Genomic DNA, 18,015 nt, shown 5'->3' on the forward strand with positions numbered 1-18,015 from the left:
GTGAGACTGAGAAGAGATCGAGATTCTGGTATGATATGAACTACTACAAACAGTTCTTTTGGTCCGTTTTTATTACTAGTCAAAAAGTCTACAAACACAACTCCAGACATAAATGTATCCGTATCGGTTCTATTGTTCCAGACATAAATGTATCCGGATCGGTTCTATTGTTCCAGATGTGTTCAGAAGAACTTGTCAATAAAGTGTCAGTTTGTGAAAATTCTAAGAGCAGATTATGTCTAAAAAAAAGTGGAGTGTTTGCGACAGGTTCTTTGACATAAATTTAAACAAAAAAGGAAGGGAAAACAGGAAATATATGGCTGGCTGGCTTTGTTTAAGTATTCAGTAACAGCCCACGAAGATTCAAACGAACAAGATATGATTCAGAAGCTTTCAACAAAAGTTAGCAATTCCTAGTGAGTAGTGATTGACAAGAGTCTTCGATTTGCATATATGATCAAGGGGGAGCTGGAATTGCGTACCTCCACGTTAATGATGCAGAAAAAAAATGGTTATCTGAAACCGAAGAAATTGGAATGGGCTTCTGTCGAGGAGAGACGATGCTTAAAGCTCAATTCGTAGCATCGAGATCCACCATTGCACCCTGCATCATCCCTCCTGCGACAGTAGTTCCTTTCATGTTTCTTTCTTATCTTCACCTGCACAACAATTCTTTGGCTCTTCCATACATATATATCACCTATATATATAGGATGGCGTGAAGAAAATTGAGCAGCAGATCCATTACCCCTTTCTGGTTAATTAAGGTGGTGCTGTTATCAGCTGCCGACATTGTTTTAGGCTTCTGGTCAAACTCCATCTGGTAATGTCCAAGCTGTCCCTCTCTCCACAAACCTAACTTTTTTGATGGATAATTGAAAAGGAATATCGGGAGGTATTACTATGAAAATCTCCATCAGGAAAAGCTTATAAAATAGCGCGATATCATGGTCTTATTTTCTTCCATCCGAGGGAGGTGTTTTCATGGGCAGAGTTGATCTCACTGAGTTGGAAAAAAAAAAATACACGAGTAGCTCTAATGCTAGTTTATTATTTTCTGAACCGTCTATTGCCAAGCATGAACGGCTCGGATGGCCAACACGCATGTTGTATCCTAAGGGACAACATGCTCTCCCAGTTAAAGTTTACTGGATTTAAGATCAGTTTTGGGAGTCAACATCCAAGCTAGAATTTCATTGGCTATGGCAATTCAAAGACAGCTGGTGATAGCCGTCCAATCTATTACTCCGTACTAATTCTTATTTCTTTATTAAGGGCTGCTTCTCCTACGTCAGGCACTGACATCACAAAGAAGAAGGAAATGACTACGAAATGAGCTATAGATTAATCCTCGTGTCTCTCCTTGTTTATTTAAAAAGTAATTTATTCTTAAGCCCAGAGTTTCAAGGATATCAACCAGTTAAAGTCATTGAGGATTTAAAAAAAAAAAAAAACCCAGTTAAGGTTACTCTCATGCACCTTCGATTGTCAGATTATTTTTAGAAAAGATGGGGCTGAGGATGGGGATAGAGGAGACAAATCAGCAGGATACTACATACAAATCTAATACGAATCACATCGCAAAATTCTTGTTACTGCCGTTACAGACAGGTTATCGCAAAATTCTTGTTACTACCGTTACAGACAGGTTTTGTTGTTCATAAGCTAAGGGCTGGTAAGGTTTTGCGTGTTGCATCAAACGGGGACAGGACTACTGTTGCAGTAGGGATGGTGCAGCGATCAATAGTGCATTGATTCGTATCTGTGTCCACAATTTTGTGAATCTTATCTACAGGGTTTGAATCTTTCTGGGTTGTAACTCAAACTGCAGTCCAGGATCTTGGTCCGCGGTTTGTCCGTAAAATTGCAGTTCCAGTATCTATTCCTTCTCGGTCTGCTATGGAAATAGATGGATTTGAGAAAGATTTTTAGCTAGCCATATCATTGTTCCTATTTTGTTGGGTTTTTTTTTTTTCTGGCTTGTCTATCCATAAGATATACTGTACAAACAGTAAAGAAATCACGTCAGACCAAACAGTCGATTATGTAAGATCTTCTACCGCAAATCGACAAGTATACAACCAAGCCTGACAATCACAAACAACAGAGCACCACTCAAGAAAGAACCTCAAGCATGACAACCATGAAGTACAAATCAAGATAGAACACCATTGACGGGATAAATAATAGGTCCAACCTCACCTTTTGAATTTTACCCGGAGACAACTCAGGTCGGAACTCTTACCCGTAAAAAAGAAGGGGGTCTGAAGAAATCATTCAGTGAGCCAGCCCTGGACATGGGATGGAGCTCCAACTAGGATAGATCCAACAAGTCGATCCAGTTATGGCGTTGTACATCCCATCATAGATAACATCCAAGAAAGTCATCATAAATTTCCTTGACAAAGAAAATCAAATAAAGGCAGTAGAAGAATATTATCATTGATTCACTGTAAATAAATGGCCAGCCCAAAAACAATTGTTCTGAGTGTACACTAGAGACAACATACATGTGACGGTATACCATCCACCTTTCAGATCATTTTAGTCATAGTTCATGGCCAAACGAAACTACCGACCAAGAATCAACAACCGGTAATCCTCCTATAGATTTCCAGCAGTCTTTAGTATCCTAAAATTCCCATGCTTCTCTCATGGAAAACGATTCACTTCCCAAGTAACTCCAACAGGAAAAGGTCCCAGTTTCTAACTCATTACTTCCCGCTGAGTCCCCAAAGTGCCCGCTGAGTCCCCAAAGTGCCTCGAGCCTACAAGTTGCATCATTAAACCTCTTAGCACTCATTTTTCTACATGTACTATTTATACCCTATGGGGCCATCTTTCCTATGTGATACGGGCCTCTTATCAAAACAAGATTTCCTATTTGCACTGCCTTTGTCGAAATTGACCACCTGATAAAAGAGATTTGATCAGATTTTCCAACCTTTTTGCACCATCACCAGGCCTGAGAACTGTGATATCACCCACAACAGAGCAAGGATCAGTCCCATTTTCCCCATTCCCCACACACCATCCACCGGGGACCACCATTCCTCGACCACGAGACAGAAGCTCAGAATCAATCTTGTCAAGCACCGGATCATCGTGGTGGAACTTTCTCGCAAATGGGGCGTTACTATTGACCATTCTTGACATGTCAGCAAGAGAGAGGTAGTGGGGGTGCTGCTTGGGAGGGTTGTCCCATGATATGAAATGGAGATCGTTGTTTACAGTGGTGTTCTGAAACTCTTGAGCATTACAGATGACGGTATGGAAATAGCCTTCTGGTGAGGAGATGAAATTTGCATAGTACATGAGGACTGTCCGGGGTAAGTTGTCCCATCCCCATATGCAAAAGTCAATGAAAGGTCGAGAAAGTGCCACCCAAGCAGAACCTACAAATAAAGGAGAAGTTTTCAGGAACCTAGAGTTGAATGGAAAGTGTAACAATCCAAAGATATCCCAAGGATGCCGATAAAAAAAAATAGATATGTCCCAAGCAGATACTAAAAGAGTAAATACCATTATTCATGTTGACCATGCAATTAAAGTCCATTTGGTAAGTCATCGTGAAAAAACATTGTTAAGAAGAAAAATGGCTGCAAAAAAACAAAGGACTCATCGCGCAAATTGATTTCTAGCCAGCTCTCTCACTTGAGGACTTAAATTATTGGTAATACAGAGTAGAGAGCAACACTAAAGAAAATAGTGATTCTATAGTTATCGGTGACACTCTAGATGGGGATACTATGTATACAAGCTTACCTTTGACTTTAATTGCAAAAAGTGGTGGCCATAAAATTCTATCCAATCTCATTTTTGACACCATGAACTTATACAAATATACATAGGAAGGGCACAAGTACTAGCAGTCCATCCACCACAGTGGCTTCCATTTCTGCATCTGGTCAACCATGTCTCTCAGATACATGCCCAACCCTCAGGCATGTCAAACACCTATATTTCCTCACAATGGGAACTTCCAAGTGTATCCAAACAAATTAAGGTGATTGTGAAAAAGAAAAGACCATCGCTGATCAAAAAAAAGAAGCAAAAAAGACCATCTTCTCTCTAAAATTCACGCATGAGGGGTTGCTGTCACCAACAAAGCTATAGCATAATGGACGAAACAGTGGTGTGGTCTGTTTGTAGATGTTGCACAATTAGAACCCAAATAGTATAAGTAAACTGTGTAAACAATAAGCAATAAAAGGTAAACAGGTCTTTAAGGCATGATAAACAAGACATTTCTAGAAGTTTAAGGCAGGACCCAGTGTGGGGAGCAACATAGTCCTGTTCAATAGCCTTAACAGAGATAGAGAGGCCCAAGATAAGGAAAAATGGTAAACATAAGTACATAACACACGCATGCAACCATTTAAGGAAATGAACAACACTGTAACTCTGTAAGAGAAAGAAAAACATTGACTAGAATGCTAATATGATCTTTCTGTAGCACTCAAAAAAGAACCTATGCTCTTGAGTCTTGACCACCATCTTATAATGCCATCACAAACAATCCTAGTCGTTATTTACCCCAAAAAAAAATCCTAGTCGCTTAGGATTTTATGCAAAATAAGATATTTCTCTTGATTATTTCTAGTTTCCTCAGCACAGAACTAATGCAAATACTGGAAGGGCGTTGAACGGAACACCCCTCATTCTCCCCTGCTGGTCTGCCAATGATAGTGAACTCAAGTTTCCTGACAAATAGGGGATCATACTAGACTGCATAATATGAAACAAAAAAATAGTGGTTTATAGGAAATCTTGAAAGTTCAGCGGGCAACTGACTCAACTCCATAGAAAAGAAAATTTTGTTCTTCACAATCATAGAAGGCAATCACAAACTAGGCTATATGCTTAGGAAGGTCTATGCAAGACAAAATATATCTTCAGCACAGAATATAGCAAGGAAGAAAGGGTGTTGAAAAGGAGACCTCTATTCTTCTCCCTCTGGTGCCAACGCTAGTTATCAAACTTCTACTTAATAGTTAATAGCATTGTACAAATAGAGATGAGTGCCGCAGAGACCACAGAGCAAGAGGGAGCAGCCCCTGTCCGCTAAACTCAACTTAAAACTTGAAGGTATAACATTGAAACATGTGATCACAAATAACAGCAAAATGTATATAGAGAATAGAGGTTATAAAACATCTTCAAAGCTTTGTTGTCAACTTCATCTACAACAGAAAAGCGACTCAGAAGACGAATTCAAAGTCCTATAAGATAGTGATCATCTCAGTTTTCAAAGATATTCATCACATCTGAAATTATGACATTGTGATAGCATTACAAGAGGCTTCAGTTTATTCAGAAACTAAAACACCATCTAATTGACAATTTTGAGTTTTCATAGAGAGCAGACAGTTTCAACAGCTACAGAAAGCACAATGTAATCATATTATGGTAGATGTTCAACTTCATGCAACACCATTGAACCAAATGACACAAGCGTGATATAAAAAATAAGCCATTCGAGCAGACAATAATTGAGGCATCATCCATGACACATGGCAGAGACAAATCTTTTAAGTGATATAGATATCGAGAACTAGATTAGCACAAAAGCTACATATACCAGAAGGGACTGTATTATTTCCACTTGATGAGAAACTTCATCCAACTCAATCGAACCAGACACGCATGGGTGACAAATGACAAATGACAAAGGAGAATCCACATACAAGCAGCCTCAATAAAAACTATAAACAGGGATTCAATACAGAAAAAGTTGAAGTATAAATCACTAAATAAATGAGTAAAAGTTGTTATTTGAACCTGTAAATAGCTTGAAGGCTGTTGGGACACTCCTTCGCTGAGTAATCCAGAAAACATCAGATTTCTTCGACATATACAACCCTGGATCAACAATTACAGGTTTTGCTCGCTGAAACCTGAATAATTCAAAGCATACATTCACTCAAAGTCTACTCACCAGAATTAGCACAAAAGAAACCAAAGTTCAAAAAGTCCGAATTTCACATACGCTTTCCACCCGATATCACTTGTATGGTCAATGAAGTTAAGATCCCGCGGCAAGTACCAGAAAGCGTGAAGCAGATCTAATTCATCACAACCCACCAAGGCATTAACCCAATGATTCAATCAAACAAAACCAGACCCTAATTAGCCCCTTTGGATTGTGAGAAAGGGTGTGATAAGAAAGGGGAGCCTTTTCTCACCAAATCTCACTAGATAAAATATAATTTTTTCTACTTTTCTCTCGATCTAGATGAGTGATTTGGCAAGAAACTCTAATCATTCCTTTTATTTTCTTATCAAACCCGTCAATCCAAAAGGGCTGTAATTTCAACCTAAATTTAAGACAGGCTCACCATCTTGAGTAACAAGTGGATAATATCATCTAATCTCACCCAAAAAAAAAAAAAATCATTTTTGCACTTTCTCTCCATTTCTCACCAAAATTATTCAATCCAAACTAGTGATTTGTCAAGAAACTCTAATCCTTTCTTTCTTTCCTTTTCTCATCAAATCCCTCAACCCAAAAGGGCTGTAATGCATCAAAACCCACTAACTCATTAACCAATGATTCATTCAAACAAAACCCTAATCCTTTCTTTTCTCATCAAATCCAAATGAGTGATTTGTGATGCATTACAGCCCAAATGAGTGGTTTGGCAAGAAACTCTAATCCTTTCTTTTCTTTCCTCATCAAATCCCTCAATCCAAAAGGGCTGTAATGCATCACAACCCACTAATTCATTAACCCAGCGATTCATCCAAACAAAGCCTAACCCTAAAATTCCTAACTAAACTGAAGAACATACTCACCATCTTGAGTAACAAGAGGGTAATCCGCAGCACTCAGATTAATAAACCAATCCCACTCTCCACCTTCCCTCAACAGAATCGCGGCCGCGTGCAGCGTGTTCGCCACCATGGTCGGCCCCCGGTACGTCACCAGGTTCGCCTTCTTCATCACCATCACATTCCCAAACCTCCCCATCACAGAGTTCCCCCTAACGAAATCCAACAGATCAAGCCGCTCCTCGGGCGATGACTCAGCGTCCAGGTGGACAATGTACCTATTATTCGGGTGGTAGAGTGCCAGAAGGGTTCTTTTAAGCATGTCACCGTCCCCGGCCGAGCCGGAGACGAGGTAGGCGAAGCGGGGGAGGAGGGGGAGGGGGGAGATGGGGATCGGGCGGAGCTTTGATTCAACGAAGGTGGAGGCGGCAGAGGAGGAGGGGCGGAAGAGGGGGACGAGTGGGGTGCCGGCAGGGGAGGTTAGGGTTGTGAGGAAGAGGAGGAAGAGAGAGAAAATGGAGCCGAGGGCTAGTGGAAAGATCCACTTTTGTTTGACCGTTAGAGGGTTTCGGAGGTGGGAGTAGTAGCTCTTTAATCTCTTCATACCCTTGTGCCTCTGTATAGATATGCCTATGCTTGTATATTTTCTCTCTCTCCCTCCCTCTCCCTCTCTCTCTCTCTCTCTCCCTCTCTATCGTTGAATTGTGTGTAAATTGGCAGATGGGTGGAGTGGGATTTGGAATTGAAGTGGGATTGGGGTAGAAGAGGTTGAAGAGTTGAAGGTTTGATCTGGGAATTGAGAAATGGAGTTTGGTACGAAAGAGTTGCAGAGAGAGAGAGAGAGAGAGGGAGAGTAGCAACTGGGGCACGTTTGTCAGTTTGGAATATTGGTTGAGTGTGTTTTGTTTAGGAAGACGATCATCTCTTCATTTCTTTAATAATTAATTCTGAGAAATCCACCGTCCACGGACAAAACCAATTTAAAACCGGAGCAAATATTTCTTGTCGACGGATCAGACAGCTCCTGATAAGCTTCGAACCTGAAAACCTTAGGGAAAAATAACTCCTAAAGTTTTAGATCTTGAATATTAGGTCAATTCCTATGTCTTATGTTTAAAATAGAAAATAGAGGAACGTTATCGATACAGATTAAAATAAGGAATTGCATCTTCTTCGATCTTTAATTCGGACTGAATGAAATAGTACAAATCTAAATCATTCATGATTGCAATGAATGGTGACTCTGGCAGGTAAAAATCTTTGAGTGAATCTGAGTCATTGAACAATGGACGATCGAGATTTGGATTACCCGGTTTAATCCAAAATTTGGGCCAGAGGATCCGAAACCTTCGAGTAAAGATCTAGCCGAAATGGTCCAGTGCATGAACCCAATATGATACATGTGGAATCAATTCATATTGAACGGTTCCGACCGCATCTGCATAGACATTTTGTGTACAAACTTTTCCCTTTGAATGATAATTAGACCAGTTCAACTTTCACATTTTCAGATTGATATAAAAAACGACTATAGAATATATATTTTTATTTTTATATTAAAAAAGCCACGTATATGGATATGATCATAGAGTATATTTATCATGTAAAAAACGACTCACGCACTTCACGCACTTGATTATTAATATGTTCTTGATTGGGATGGTTAAACTTTTGGTCGACCATTTAAAAATAGCAATTTCAATTGATAAAGTGAACTCATGGGCTAAATGAGCCCCTGGTAGTTTACTGAATAAATTGATAAGTCGGGCATCTCCGGCCCTTTAAGCGAAATCTGTGGTTTCTTGGTCACAGCCAATTTAAGCTTAATGCTCCGTTCCAAAAATCTTCTTAAAAAATAAGCAGCTTATTTCACATTTTTAAACTCAAAAATAATGTAAATGAAAAATAATTTTTCAATAATTTTTGCATCGTATAAAAGATCTCAATGAGATCTTTCAAACAAAATCCATAGTGCATATTTTTAAATTTCAATAAGTCCCTCATTTTTTAACTTGAAATTACTTTCTTAAAAAATAAGGGCTTTTTTTGAGTTCTGGAACGGAGCACGAAATCCCTTAAGAACCTCCTCAAGGAATATAAGGTTTTCATGAGACTGATCTTGAGCCACCATCCAAGCACGTATACCTTCGTTTAAAACGTGTGAAAACTTGAAAGAATTCTCTTCCTTTTAGATGGTATTGTTGAAAAATTTCAACTAATAAGTTTAGTCTAACTTTTATTTTTTAGATTCTTACTAGTTTTGCGTTTATTATTCTGATAATTTATTCGTCTTGACATGAAGAATGAAATCAGGTACAATATCTAACCTTTTGAGTTTTGTATAGACGACTCTATGGCTGCTTTAAAAAACAAAAATATTACTAAAGCCTCGATGACACGCGTATGATTGAACTTGTTTAAGAGATAGAGTATGTTTCATGCTACTGATATATATATATATATATATATATATATATATATATATATATATATATATATATATATAATTAATGTATCTTGTGGAACATTGAGATTTCCAAGAACATGGAGGCACTTCATTAGAAGAATATACGAGATCTTGATTTTCCCATAATGTTAATTACATAAGGTATCAAGTTTTTTTTTTTTCCAAAACAGTACGAGTATTATTAAAAATCAGAATATCCAGAACAATACTAAGGATGGCTATCATTCCACAACGGATTCAATCAAGGACGAAACCAAGATTTTACCATAGTAGTGGCGAAATGTATACTAAAAAAATCTAGTAGTGGCGAGACCATATAAATTGGGCATAATTTTTTTTTTACATATAATAATTATATTTTTTAAAATTTTTGTTGTGGCGATCGCCGTTTTTTCCACCGTTTTTTCTAAAATGGTACAAGTATTATTAAAAATCAGAATATCCAAAACAATACTAAGGACGGCTATCATTCCACAACGGATTCAATTAAGGACGGAACCAGGATTTTACCCTAGCAGTGACGAAATGTATACTAAAAAAATCTAGTAGTGACGAGACTATATAAGTTGGGCATAAATTTTTTTTTTATATAATAATTGTATTTTCTAAAATTCTTGTCGTGGCGAACGCCGCTACTATACCCCTGATTCCATCCTTAAATTCAATAACCAATCAGGAGGCCTAGCTTTCCAAGTACGAATACCAAAACCTCATAAACCCGAGTTGGCCAACACATGAGCTACCCCGTTTGCCAATCTACGAGTAAACATAAAATCACACTTTCTAAACTTTCCTACTTCACAACGGATATCTCCAATCACAACTTCAATCTTATTCTCCAAAATTTGAACAAGCTGTAGCGAATCTCCTTCCACAGTAACCGAATCCAAACCCAACAAAGACACAAAAAACAACGCATCCCTGCACGCCATGGCTTCTGCACATAAAACGGATGAAACTATACCCAAGTGCGTCGACCGAGCTGCCACAAAATGCCCATTCTCCCCTCGGATCACCATCCCGGCCTCAAGTTGGGTAGTAAGTAATTGGCATTCTTCTTCTTCCATTTTTTTGTTGATTCTGTAGTGTCTAATAGACTAATATATATATATATATATATATATATATATATATATATATATATATATATATATATATATAAAATCCAAATGTAGTCTTCACTTTAATTACCCACTCATGATTTGTCAACATGGTAAGGTCGAACATGTGCCTGCAACATAGCAATGTTGGATTTCTCCTAGAGGCAAACCATAATTTAAGTGGGGGGCTATAGCGGTGGGTGCTGTGCTAGTCTTTCTCGAGGTTTGAATTGCGCAGTCGGGTCCAATAGTGGCTCGGTTGCAGGGTTGTTTCTCGGTTACCGAAAAAAAAGTTGTGACATACCTGATGAGGAGGGATGGGGAAAATATAACTTAACATTAAGCGTTGATGACCTACTTGCCGTTGAGCAATTCCATTGAAAATGTCAAATTTAACGTGACATCCCAAGTGGATTGTTTCACATTTGAAGCAGCTCTAATCATAGTGGCATTTGAACAGTTGACATCCCAAGTGGATTATTTTTTCTGTAAGTATTTTATTCTGCAAATCTTAAAAATAAAAGATAGTAAAAAAGGATGACGTAGGAATATGTTAAGCAATAAATTGGCATGTCGGTTGGAGAGCCTAGTATTTATTGACAAGTTAAAATGTCAAATTATCACATGAGCATTCAAAAATAAATTTGGGAGGTTCATTTAGGCATGTAAGAGTGTAAGACCATATAAACAATGATGGGTACAATAGCCACTCAAAGTTGAACCTCTTTTATTTTAACAAGCTACTTTTGAAAAACTCACTCCAACTTAGCTTAAGACTAGTATTGTTCGCTATCTTCTACTCCATTAAAATGCTATTCTTTGCATTTCAATGTATCTTTGAGCATTGAAGATGAGAAGAGAAACAGAAAGAGTTTATGATTTAAGACTAAAAAATTTGTTGACTAGCGAATATTGCCTCAATAGGATTGCTTAGGTATTGTAACAAATACTTGTTTACCTAGATACCTAGGGGTTGTTTGATATCACATATTCAGCACTTAAAACTGAAACAATTAAGTAATAAGTGATTAAGTAGGTTTGATAACCACATTTTACATTTCTTAACAGATTAAGTGCCACTTAAAATATAGTGTAAAAAGTTGATAAAAATTAAGTAGCTTTGAGCTACTTAATTCTGGCTGAATTCTTATATGCTTGCATTCAACCACCACTACCGTCGTCACTCAACCACCATTATACCACCACCACCACAACCGCCACTACTCTCACCACCACTCTACCACCACCACCACCACCACCACCACCACCATCACTACTCCACTACCACGCTACCACCACTATCACTTCCCCACCACCACCACTTCCTCACCACCACCACCATAATCATTACCACCCACCACTAGTCCACTCCACCACCACCGCCACCATTACTTCGCCACCACTACTACTACCACACCACCCCTACCACGCCGTCGCCGCAGCCACCACCACAACGCCACCACTGCACCACCATCATTCCACCATCACTATCACAGCATCATCTCTCCACCGCCACCATCCCACCACCACCCTCACCACTACCATTCCATCACCACCACCCCCACAATCACCAAAATTAAAAAGAATTAGAACTAAAATTAATTCATGAATTTTAATTTAGTGCTTAATATGTTTATCAAACAGTTCTTCAGCTTAAAAAATTCAGCATTCAGCTTTCAGTACTTAACTTTTCAGCTTTCAGTTTCAGTTTTCAGTTTTATCAAACAGCCCCCTAGTCTATCGAAGGTACTTTTACAAGATTTTACACGTGAAATGACTTTTATGAACTTTAGCCCAAAAACCTGAAATGACTTTTATGAACTTTAGCCCAAAAATTGGTTTATCAACACGGCGCATGAGGTAAGCGGATGAAATGACTTTTATGAACTTTAGCCCAAAAATTGGTTTATCAACGCGACACGTGAGGTAAGCGGATACGATCATCGGTTCTATCTCACATACACTATGACACAGTAAAATTAAAAAAGACAAGTGATAGATACATGATTCCTTAGGCTGAAAAGGACACAAGCATAAAACTCAGTGTAGGGTTTTTAACATAAATTTCAAAGAAAAAAGCCAAGGAGAGAGGAGTCACAAAACATAGTTATTGTTGGAAAACAAAATGATATCTAAAAAATATATATCACGGTACTTATCATGTAACGACCCGAATTTTTGACCCAATTTTTTTTTTCTAAATATAATATTATTATAATTATTTTTCTTAATGTAATTCTTTTTTTATACAATTATGCATGCTATATACGAGTATATATGTATTCTTTTTGAAATTTTCCTACGCACACATGCGTGTATGCACACTCCTTCTCCTCCCTCACCTCAAACTCCTTCTGTCTCTCCGTCTCCTACTCAGTCTCTACTTCCTCCCTAACCCTAAAATCAAGCCCAATTCGTCCATTCCAAATCCCATGAACCCAACCCTATTAAATTCACCATTATTCTCTTCCACCAAAATTCTCCTATAAATACCCCTCCCCATTGACCCACGAAATTTACACCACAATATTCCTCACGCCCCACCAGTCCAAAAGAGAAAGAAAAACCAGAGAAACCCAAGTTACAATCAATGGAGTTTTAGAGAGAGAAGGAAAGAGAGAGAAAGTGGGTTTCATAGCCACGACTAACCGAGACCCGAATTGATCATTCCAATAACTTCCCTCAACCCCAAGCATTCCCAAGCATCATTCAATTCGAGCCCAAGATCCCCCGATCGCCAAAACCGAAGTTGTCTTCTCCAAAAACTCAAGATTCGTTTTAAAATCAATTCGATTCGAACCAAGGTATTATAATCCTATCCAACCTCTTTTTCAAGTATATTAAGTGTTTATATGCTTAACCCTATGTCCCGAACGAAAAAAAAAAAATAGTTCAATGCGCGTTTTCTGCCGTATTCACCAATTTGATATTTTTTTTGAACCCAACACTTTATTTGTAATTATTTATGAAGAAGATGACCCTTCTGATATTTCTTTTACAATCTGTCTGATATTAATATTATAAAAAACTACTGATCTGATATTATTATTTTCTTACAATATAATATCATCTTAGTATAAAACGTATTAATGATATCAGTTTAATTTATCTAGTAGATTGAGTTGGTTTTAAATGTTTCGAAACAACTTTGCGACTTTCCAAACCTCATTTTTGACGCCCGGACTATTTTTTCTAGACTTTTCACACCGGAAAGATCATAACTTGTTAAGATCATATTTGTTTTATTTAATTATCTATTTATTGAATTATTTATTAGTTATCTATCAAGTTTACTAACGAAAAATTTTTGCGACCTTCCAAACAATGTTTTAACACCCAAACTAATTTTTCCTAGACTCCTTGTATCTCAAAGATGATATCTTATTAAATTAATATTTTTTTATTTAATTTACCATTTATTGTTATTTCTATAGCGTTTCCAATCAAAAATTCCTTACGACCTTATAAACCTTATTATTAATGCCCGAGTAATTTTATTTAGACTCTTTACATTCTGAAGATGAAATTTTGTTAACCACAACATATTTTAATTAGTAAATTATTTATTATCTATTTACTTCACTTTCGGCCACTTTATTTAACGTCTTCATTTAAAATAATCCCGCGACCCTCCGAACCCAACTTTTGATACTCAACTGGTTGCATAGGACCTCTCGGACTCTTAATCAGGTCACGTTAATTATTTTAATATTTTTATCTAATTAATGTATTTAAATTAATTTTTAATTAATCTATTATCTTAGAATTAATTAATAAGAGCCCAGAAAATTTTCCTTTTAAATTATTTTAAAACTCTTACTTTATTATTGACATTGTGACCATACAAGATTAAGGACAATGGCCCATCCATAAAAAGTTGCGTGATTTCATTATTTATTAATCTTTTTAATTATTATTGATTAATTGCATATTGTGCCGATACTTGATTTAAATGCTAGATTGGACTCTAGAGACATGGGGTGGTATTGCGAAATAGAATTCATCTAGACGATGCTAGATAATGGATAAACTGGAAAGTTTTTATTTTTAGATTGCCTGCAGGCGTGATTTTGAGATATTATGAAAATGAAACTGGCGGGTGTCCAGTGATAAATTGATAGACTGACGGGTGTACAGTGATGAAAATGAAACTGGCGGGTGTCCAGTGATAAATTGATAGACTGGCGGGTGTCCAGTGATGAATTGATAAACTGGAGGGAGTCCAGTGGTGATTGTGATGTGGTTTGTGAAGTGGTACATAAGATAAGCGAACCCTAGTCGTGATTCAGGCATGATAAGCTTTCCCTTTGTTGTAGTTATTGGGATGCATACTCGGTACATAACTTAGGTGCATCTGCGACAGCAAAGGAAAGTGATCTCATGGGATCGAGCATGGCTAGCGGTTGGGGAGGAAAGATCCCGCGGAGGAGATCTTAGATTACACGTCAAGTTAATGGATAGTAAATAACTGGTTTATGTGGAACAAACTCTGTCTTACTTTTTCGCACTATTATTATCCTGCTGCTTGCTAACTGTAAAGTAAGAGGGGTAGTTGGATTGGATTATTCTACTGGGTGATTTATCACTCACGGATACGTCTGTATCCTGGCAAATCGTTTGCTTCGGCGATCAATTTGCCAGAGGGCGCAGGATTCACTGGAGAGGATTCAAAGATGGTGCAGTTCGACACGGAAAGAATATCAGGAACGAAGATCGAGTATGCTTCAGATTTGTATCAAGCCTAGAGTCAGCTCTGAAATTAATGTATTTTGAATCAGTAAATTTATCTTGTGACTATAATAGCTAAACTTTATTTTGAAAAATTATATTTATTTAGCAAATTTTCTTAAGATTTTATTTTATATTGCTTCCGGAAAGTCGGAGCGTTACATATCACCTACCACTAGTGTGGATTTACAGCAGTCAAAGACAAAAGACAACACATCTCTATTGCTGACATGTCAAGAATTATCTCTATTGCTGACATGTCAAGAATTTCAATGTACCTATTCATCTAGAGAGCCATCATCTCATGACGGTAAGAAGATAGATATATGCGTCATTTGTAGCCCTCTAGAGCTCCTGAATTTCTGGGGCAGTACAACTTCTACGAAGACGATAACGAATTCAAATATCGACGTTGAGGGGAACTCCCGGACGACAGGCGAGCCTCCGTGCAGCTTCCAATGCCCACACATCTCTTGGATACATGACGGTAATCAGATTTTCATAATTATAACGCCTAACTCTGTTCCGGATTCTTGCCAGCAACTGCACATGTGCAGTCACGCGCTGCATCATTGCATGTTCCAGTTCTTGTCTCATGTTTACATACTCAACTATCTAGTCCTCCATCTCCTCCAACTAATGCAAATCGATCTCTTCGAGATTTTGATGCACGATTCCTGTGAAATATGCAATTCATTCTGACTATGAGCAAGTTGAGCCTTTAGCATTTTTAACTATGCAAAGTCTTTTCAAGAACATAGCCTAAGGTACTAATACCTTAGTAGGTTGCCAAAGTTCATCAAAGGCAAAATCACTGACTGTAATACTCCGTATCTAGCATGAAGAAAGGAAAATGATAGGGAAGCCAAGAACAATTTAGCTTCTTGATTTTCTTCTTATTTCCTAGTTTGCCTTTTTCTTTTTGTAACTTTGAGGTGCGCTCGGGCGCACTGCACTGAACATAGATATGTCAACTCTTCCCCTCCTGCCCAATCACCCCACACAACAAAGCTCTGCCCCCCTCTGCTCCAAGAAACTATGTGGTCATAGGTCGGGTCGTCCACCATGTCAAATGTCTTGGTCAGGAACGGGGGAGGTCCTACGTCGTGAAGCCCCTCCATTGGCAGCGGTGGCCGAGGTGGAGGTGGCGGCCGTGGAGGTGGCGTAATTTGGCGTTGACCAGAGAAGATATAGATAATATTGGTACTTTGGTACATTTGATTGTGGTTTAAGCTTGCATATGATGATGTTTTGGAATAAAGTGGTAACCAAGAATTTTGCCCTTTCAATAATATTGGAAAATACCTCCTTGAATGTAGTAAAATCTAGTAAAAAAATCTAGTAAAATTAGCATCCTAACTACTTATTTCTCGTTTTACGAGATAGGTTTTTCTCTCACATTACATCACCGTTAATTCAAAAAAATTAGTTAGTGGAACACACCCTGATAGTACTATAAAATAAGTAATGAGTTTAATTACTCCCTTAGGCAAGCAAGTTCGACTCTAGTTCTAGCAAAAAGCCCTAGGGATCGAGTCGGAGGAGCTGGAGGTTTATCTTTTTATTCATGTGAAAGTACCAAATTACCATTCATATGAAAAAAGTGATTCAAGAAATAAAGGTAATTTAGTAATTTCACATGAATAAAAGACAAACGAATGAGTGCCAATGGATAAAAGGGGAGTGTGAAAATCTCTCCATCAGTTCCTAAATCCATGATCCGAACAAAGCCTTGAGCAATTTGCAAACTAGCAAGATTCTCCATCAACAAACAGAACATATGGTGTAATCAGTGCGTGTAATCAGTGCTTTCAAATCGGGATACGTGTCATGTATATAGATCATATCAGAATACGTATCGCGTATCTTAAGATACATTTCTTGGAAGAGTAGAAGTTTTTATTGCTTAGTTGGACAAAATTTTTGGGGGAGGGAGAATACTACAGGATTTTTTGGAGAGGGAGAATACTACATGCAAGAGTGAGAAAGGAAGTATTTGTATTATACTTGAACTCAAACTCTTTTTTGGTTTGGTACAAAATGGCTAGACTCATCCCTATTTATATTACTCCATGGAAGACTCTAGTACAAAGATATTTTTTATACAAGATAAACTTTGAGATAATTCTAAAATTTCATATGTGACTAATTCTCACAAAAAAACTCTAGATTTCACAATGATATTCTAGAGCTTCTAAAGCTAGATATTTTGGAGTTTCTAAAAACTATATAGTTTATCTTCTTCAATAATATCTTCCATATTTGGATTTTGTCAATTGGAGCTTTGTCAATTGGACTTATTTAGACTTAACTTTCTTGTACCGAAATACTAAATTTAGTTTTTCTTTTTTTTGAAAGGCAAATTTTTTTTTTTTTTTAATCTTGAAATTGTTACAAGACTAATAGGAGTAAAGAAACAAACATCATGTTCAAAGAACAATTATCTACTCAATCCGATACCCAATCCTACGATTGGCAAGAAACCAATCAAGAACACCCAATAGGGCCGAAGCCCACCTATAAAGGCCGAAGCCCAACACCCTATATGAATCCAATAAACTCAGATTATTACAGATACAACACTTAAAAATGGGCCAAGCCCATACCCCCAAACCAAACCCTAACTAAACCACCACCACCACCACTGCTGAGACTGCCCCCGTCGCTAACCACCGCACCAAGGTAGACAGCCACCAAACCATCAACCTTGAGACTCCACAAATGCCATTAGGCCAAGAACTAGCTAAACCCAACAGTATAACCGGCGGGAGAAACGCGACACGCCACCTCCAGCCACCACGAACGAATCTTGCCGTTAAGCCAATCGATAACCCCAACAGAGAAAGACTGACGATCGACCACAGAGCTGAAGGAAAGCGAGACCGTGGAGGGGGAAGAACGACGGAGACCGCAACAACAAGAATGGAGGCAAAAACAGCTAGGGAGAGG

General features: G+C 37.9%; 1 protein-coding gene and 2 long non-coding RNA genes across 3 annotated transcripts in view; 1 reads left to right on the forward strand and 2 right to left on the reverse strand.

Moving 5' to 3' along the window:
• LOC131304748 (uncharacterized) overlaps positions 1-986 on the reverse strand; it is a 44,581-nt gene extending 43,595 nt beyond the window's left edge. Inside the window, exon 1 of the long non-coding RNA XR_009192462.1 lies at positions 483-986. This is a non-coding gene — a long non-coding RNA (uncharacterized LOC131304748). The remainder of the gene's footprint in view (positions 1-482) is intronic.
• A 552-nt stretch (positions 987-1,538) lies between these two features.
• Positions 1,539-2,723, forward strand: LOC131304003 (uncharacterized). Its single transcript, XR_009192281.1, has 2 exons — positions 1,539-1,611; positions 1,649-2,723. It is a non-coding gene; the product is annotated as an uncharacterized LOC131304003 (long non-coding RNA).
• On the reverse strand, positions 2,418-7,826 carry LOC131304002 (beta-glucuronosyltransferase GlcAT14A). Its single transcript, XM_058331092.1, has 4 exons — positions 6,796-7,826; positions 5,990-6,065; positions 5,782-5,897; positions 2,418-3,395 (listed from the first exon to the last, which is right to left on the reverse strand). Exons 1-4 carry the CDS (start codon positions 7,373-7,375, stop codon positions 2,881-2,883), a joined length of 1,287 nt encoding a protein of 428 aa, XP_058187075.1. The 5' UTR covers positions 7,376-7,826; the 3' UTR covers positions 2,418-2,880.
• Between the last annotated feature and the right edge of the window lie 10,189 nt (positions 7,827-18,015).

This window comes from Rhododendron vialii, chromosome 10a (assembly GCF_030253575.1).
Source record: "Rhododendron vialii isolate Sample 1 chromosome 10a, ASM3025357v1".
Taxonomy (NCBI): domain Eukaryota; kingdom Viridiplantae; phylum Streptophyta; class Magnoliopsida; order Ericales; family Ericaceae; genus Rhododendron; species Rhododendron vialii.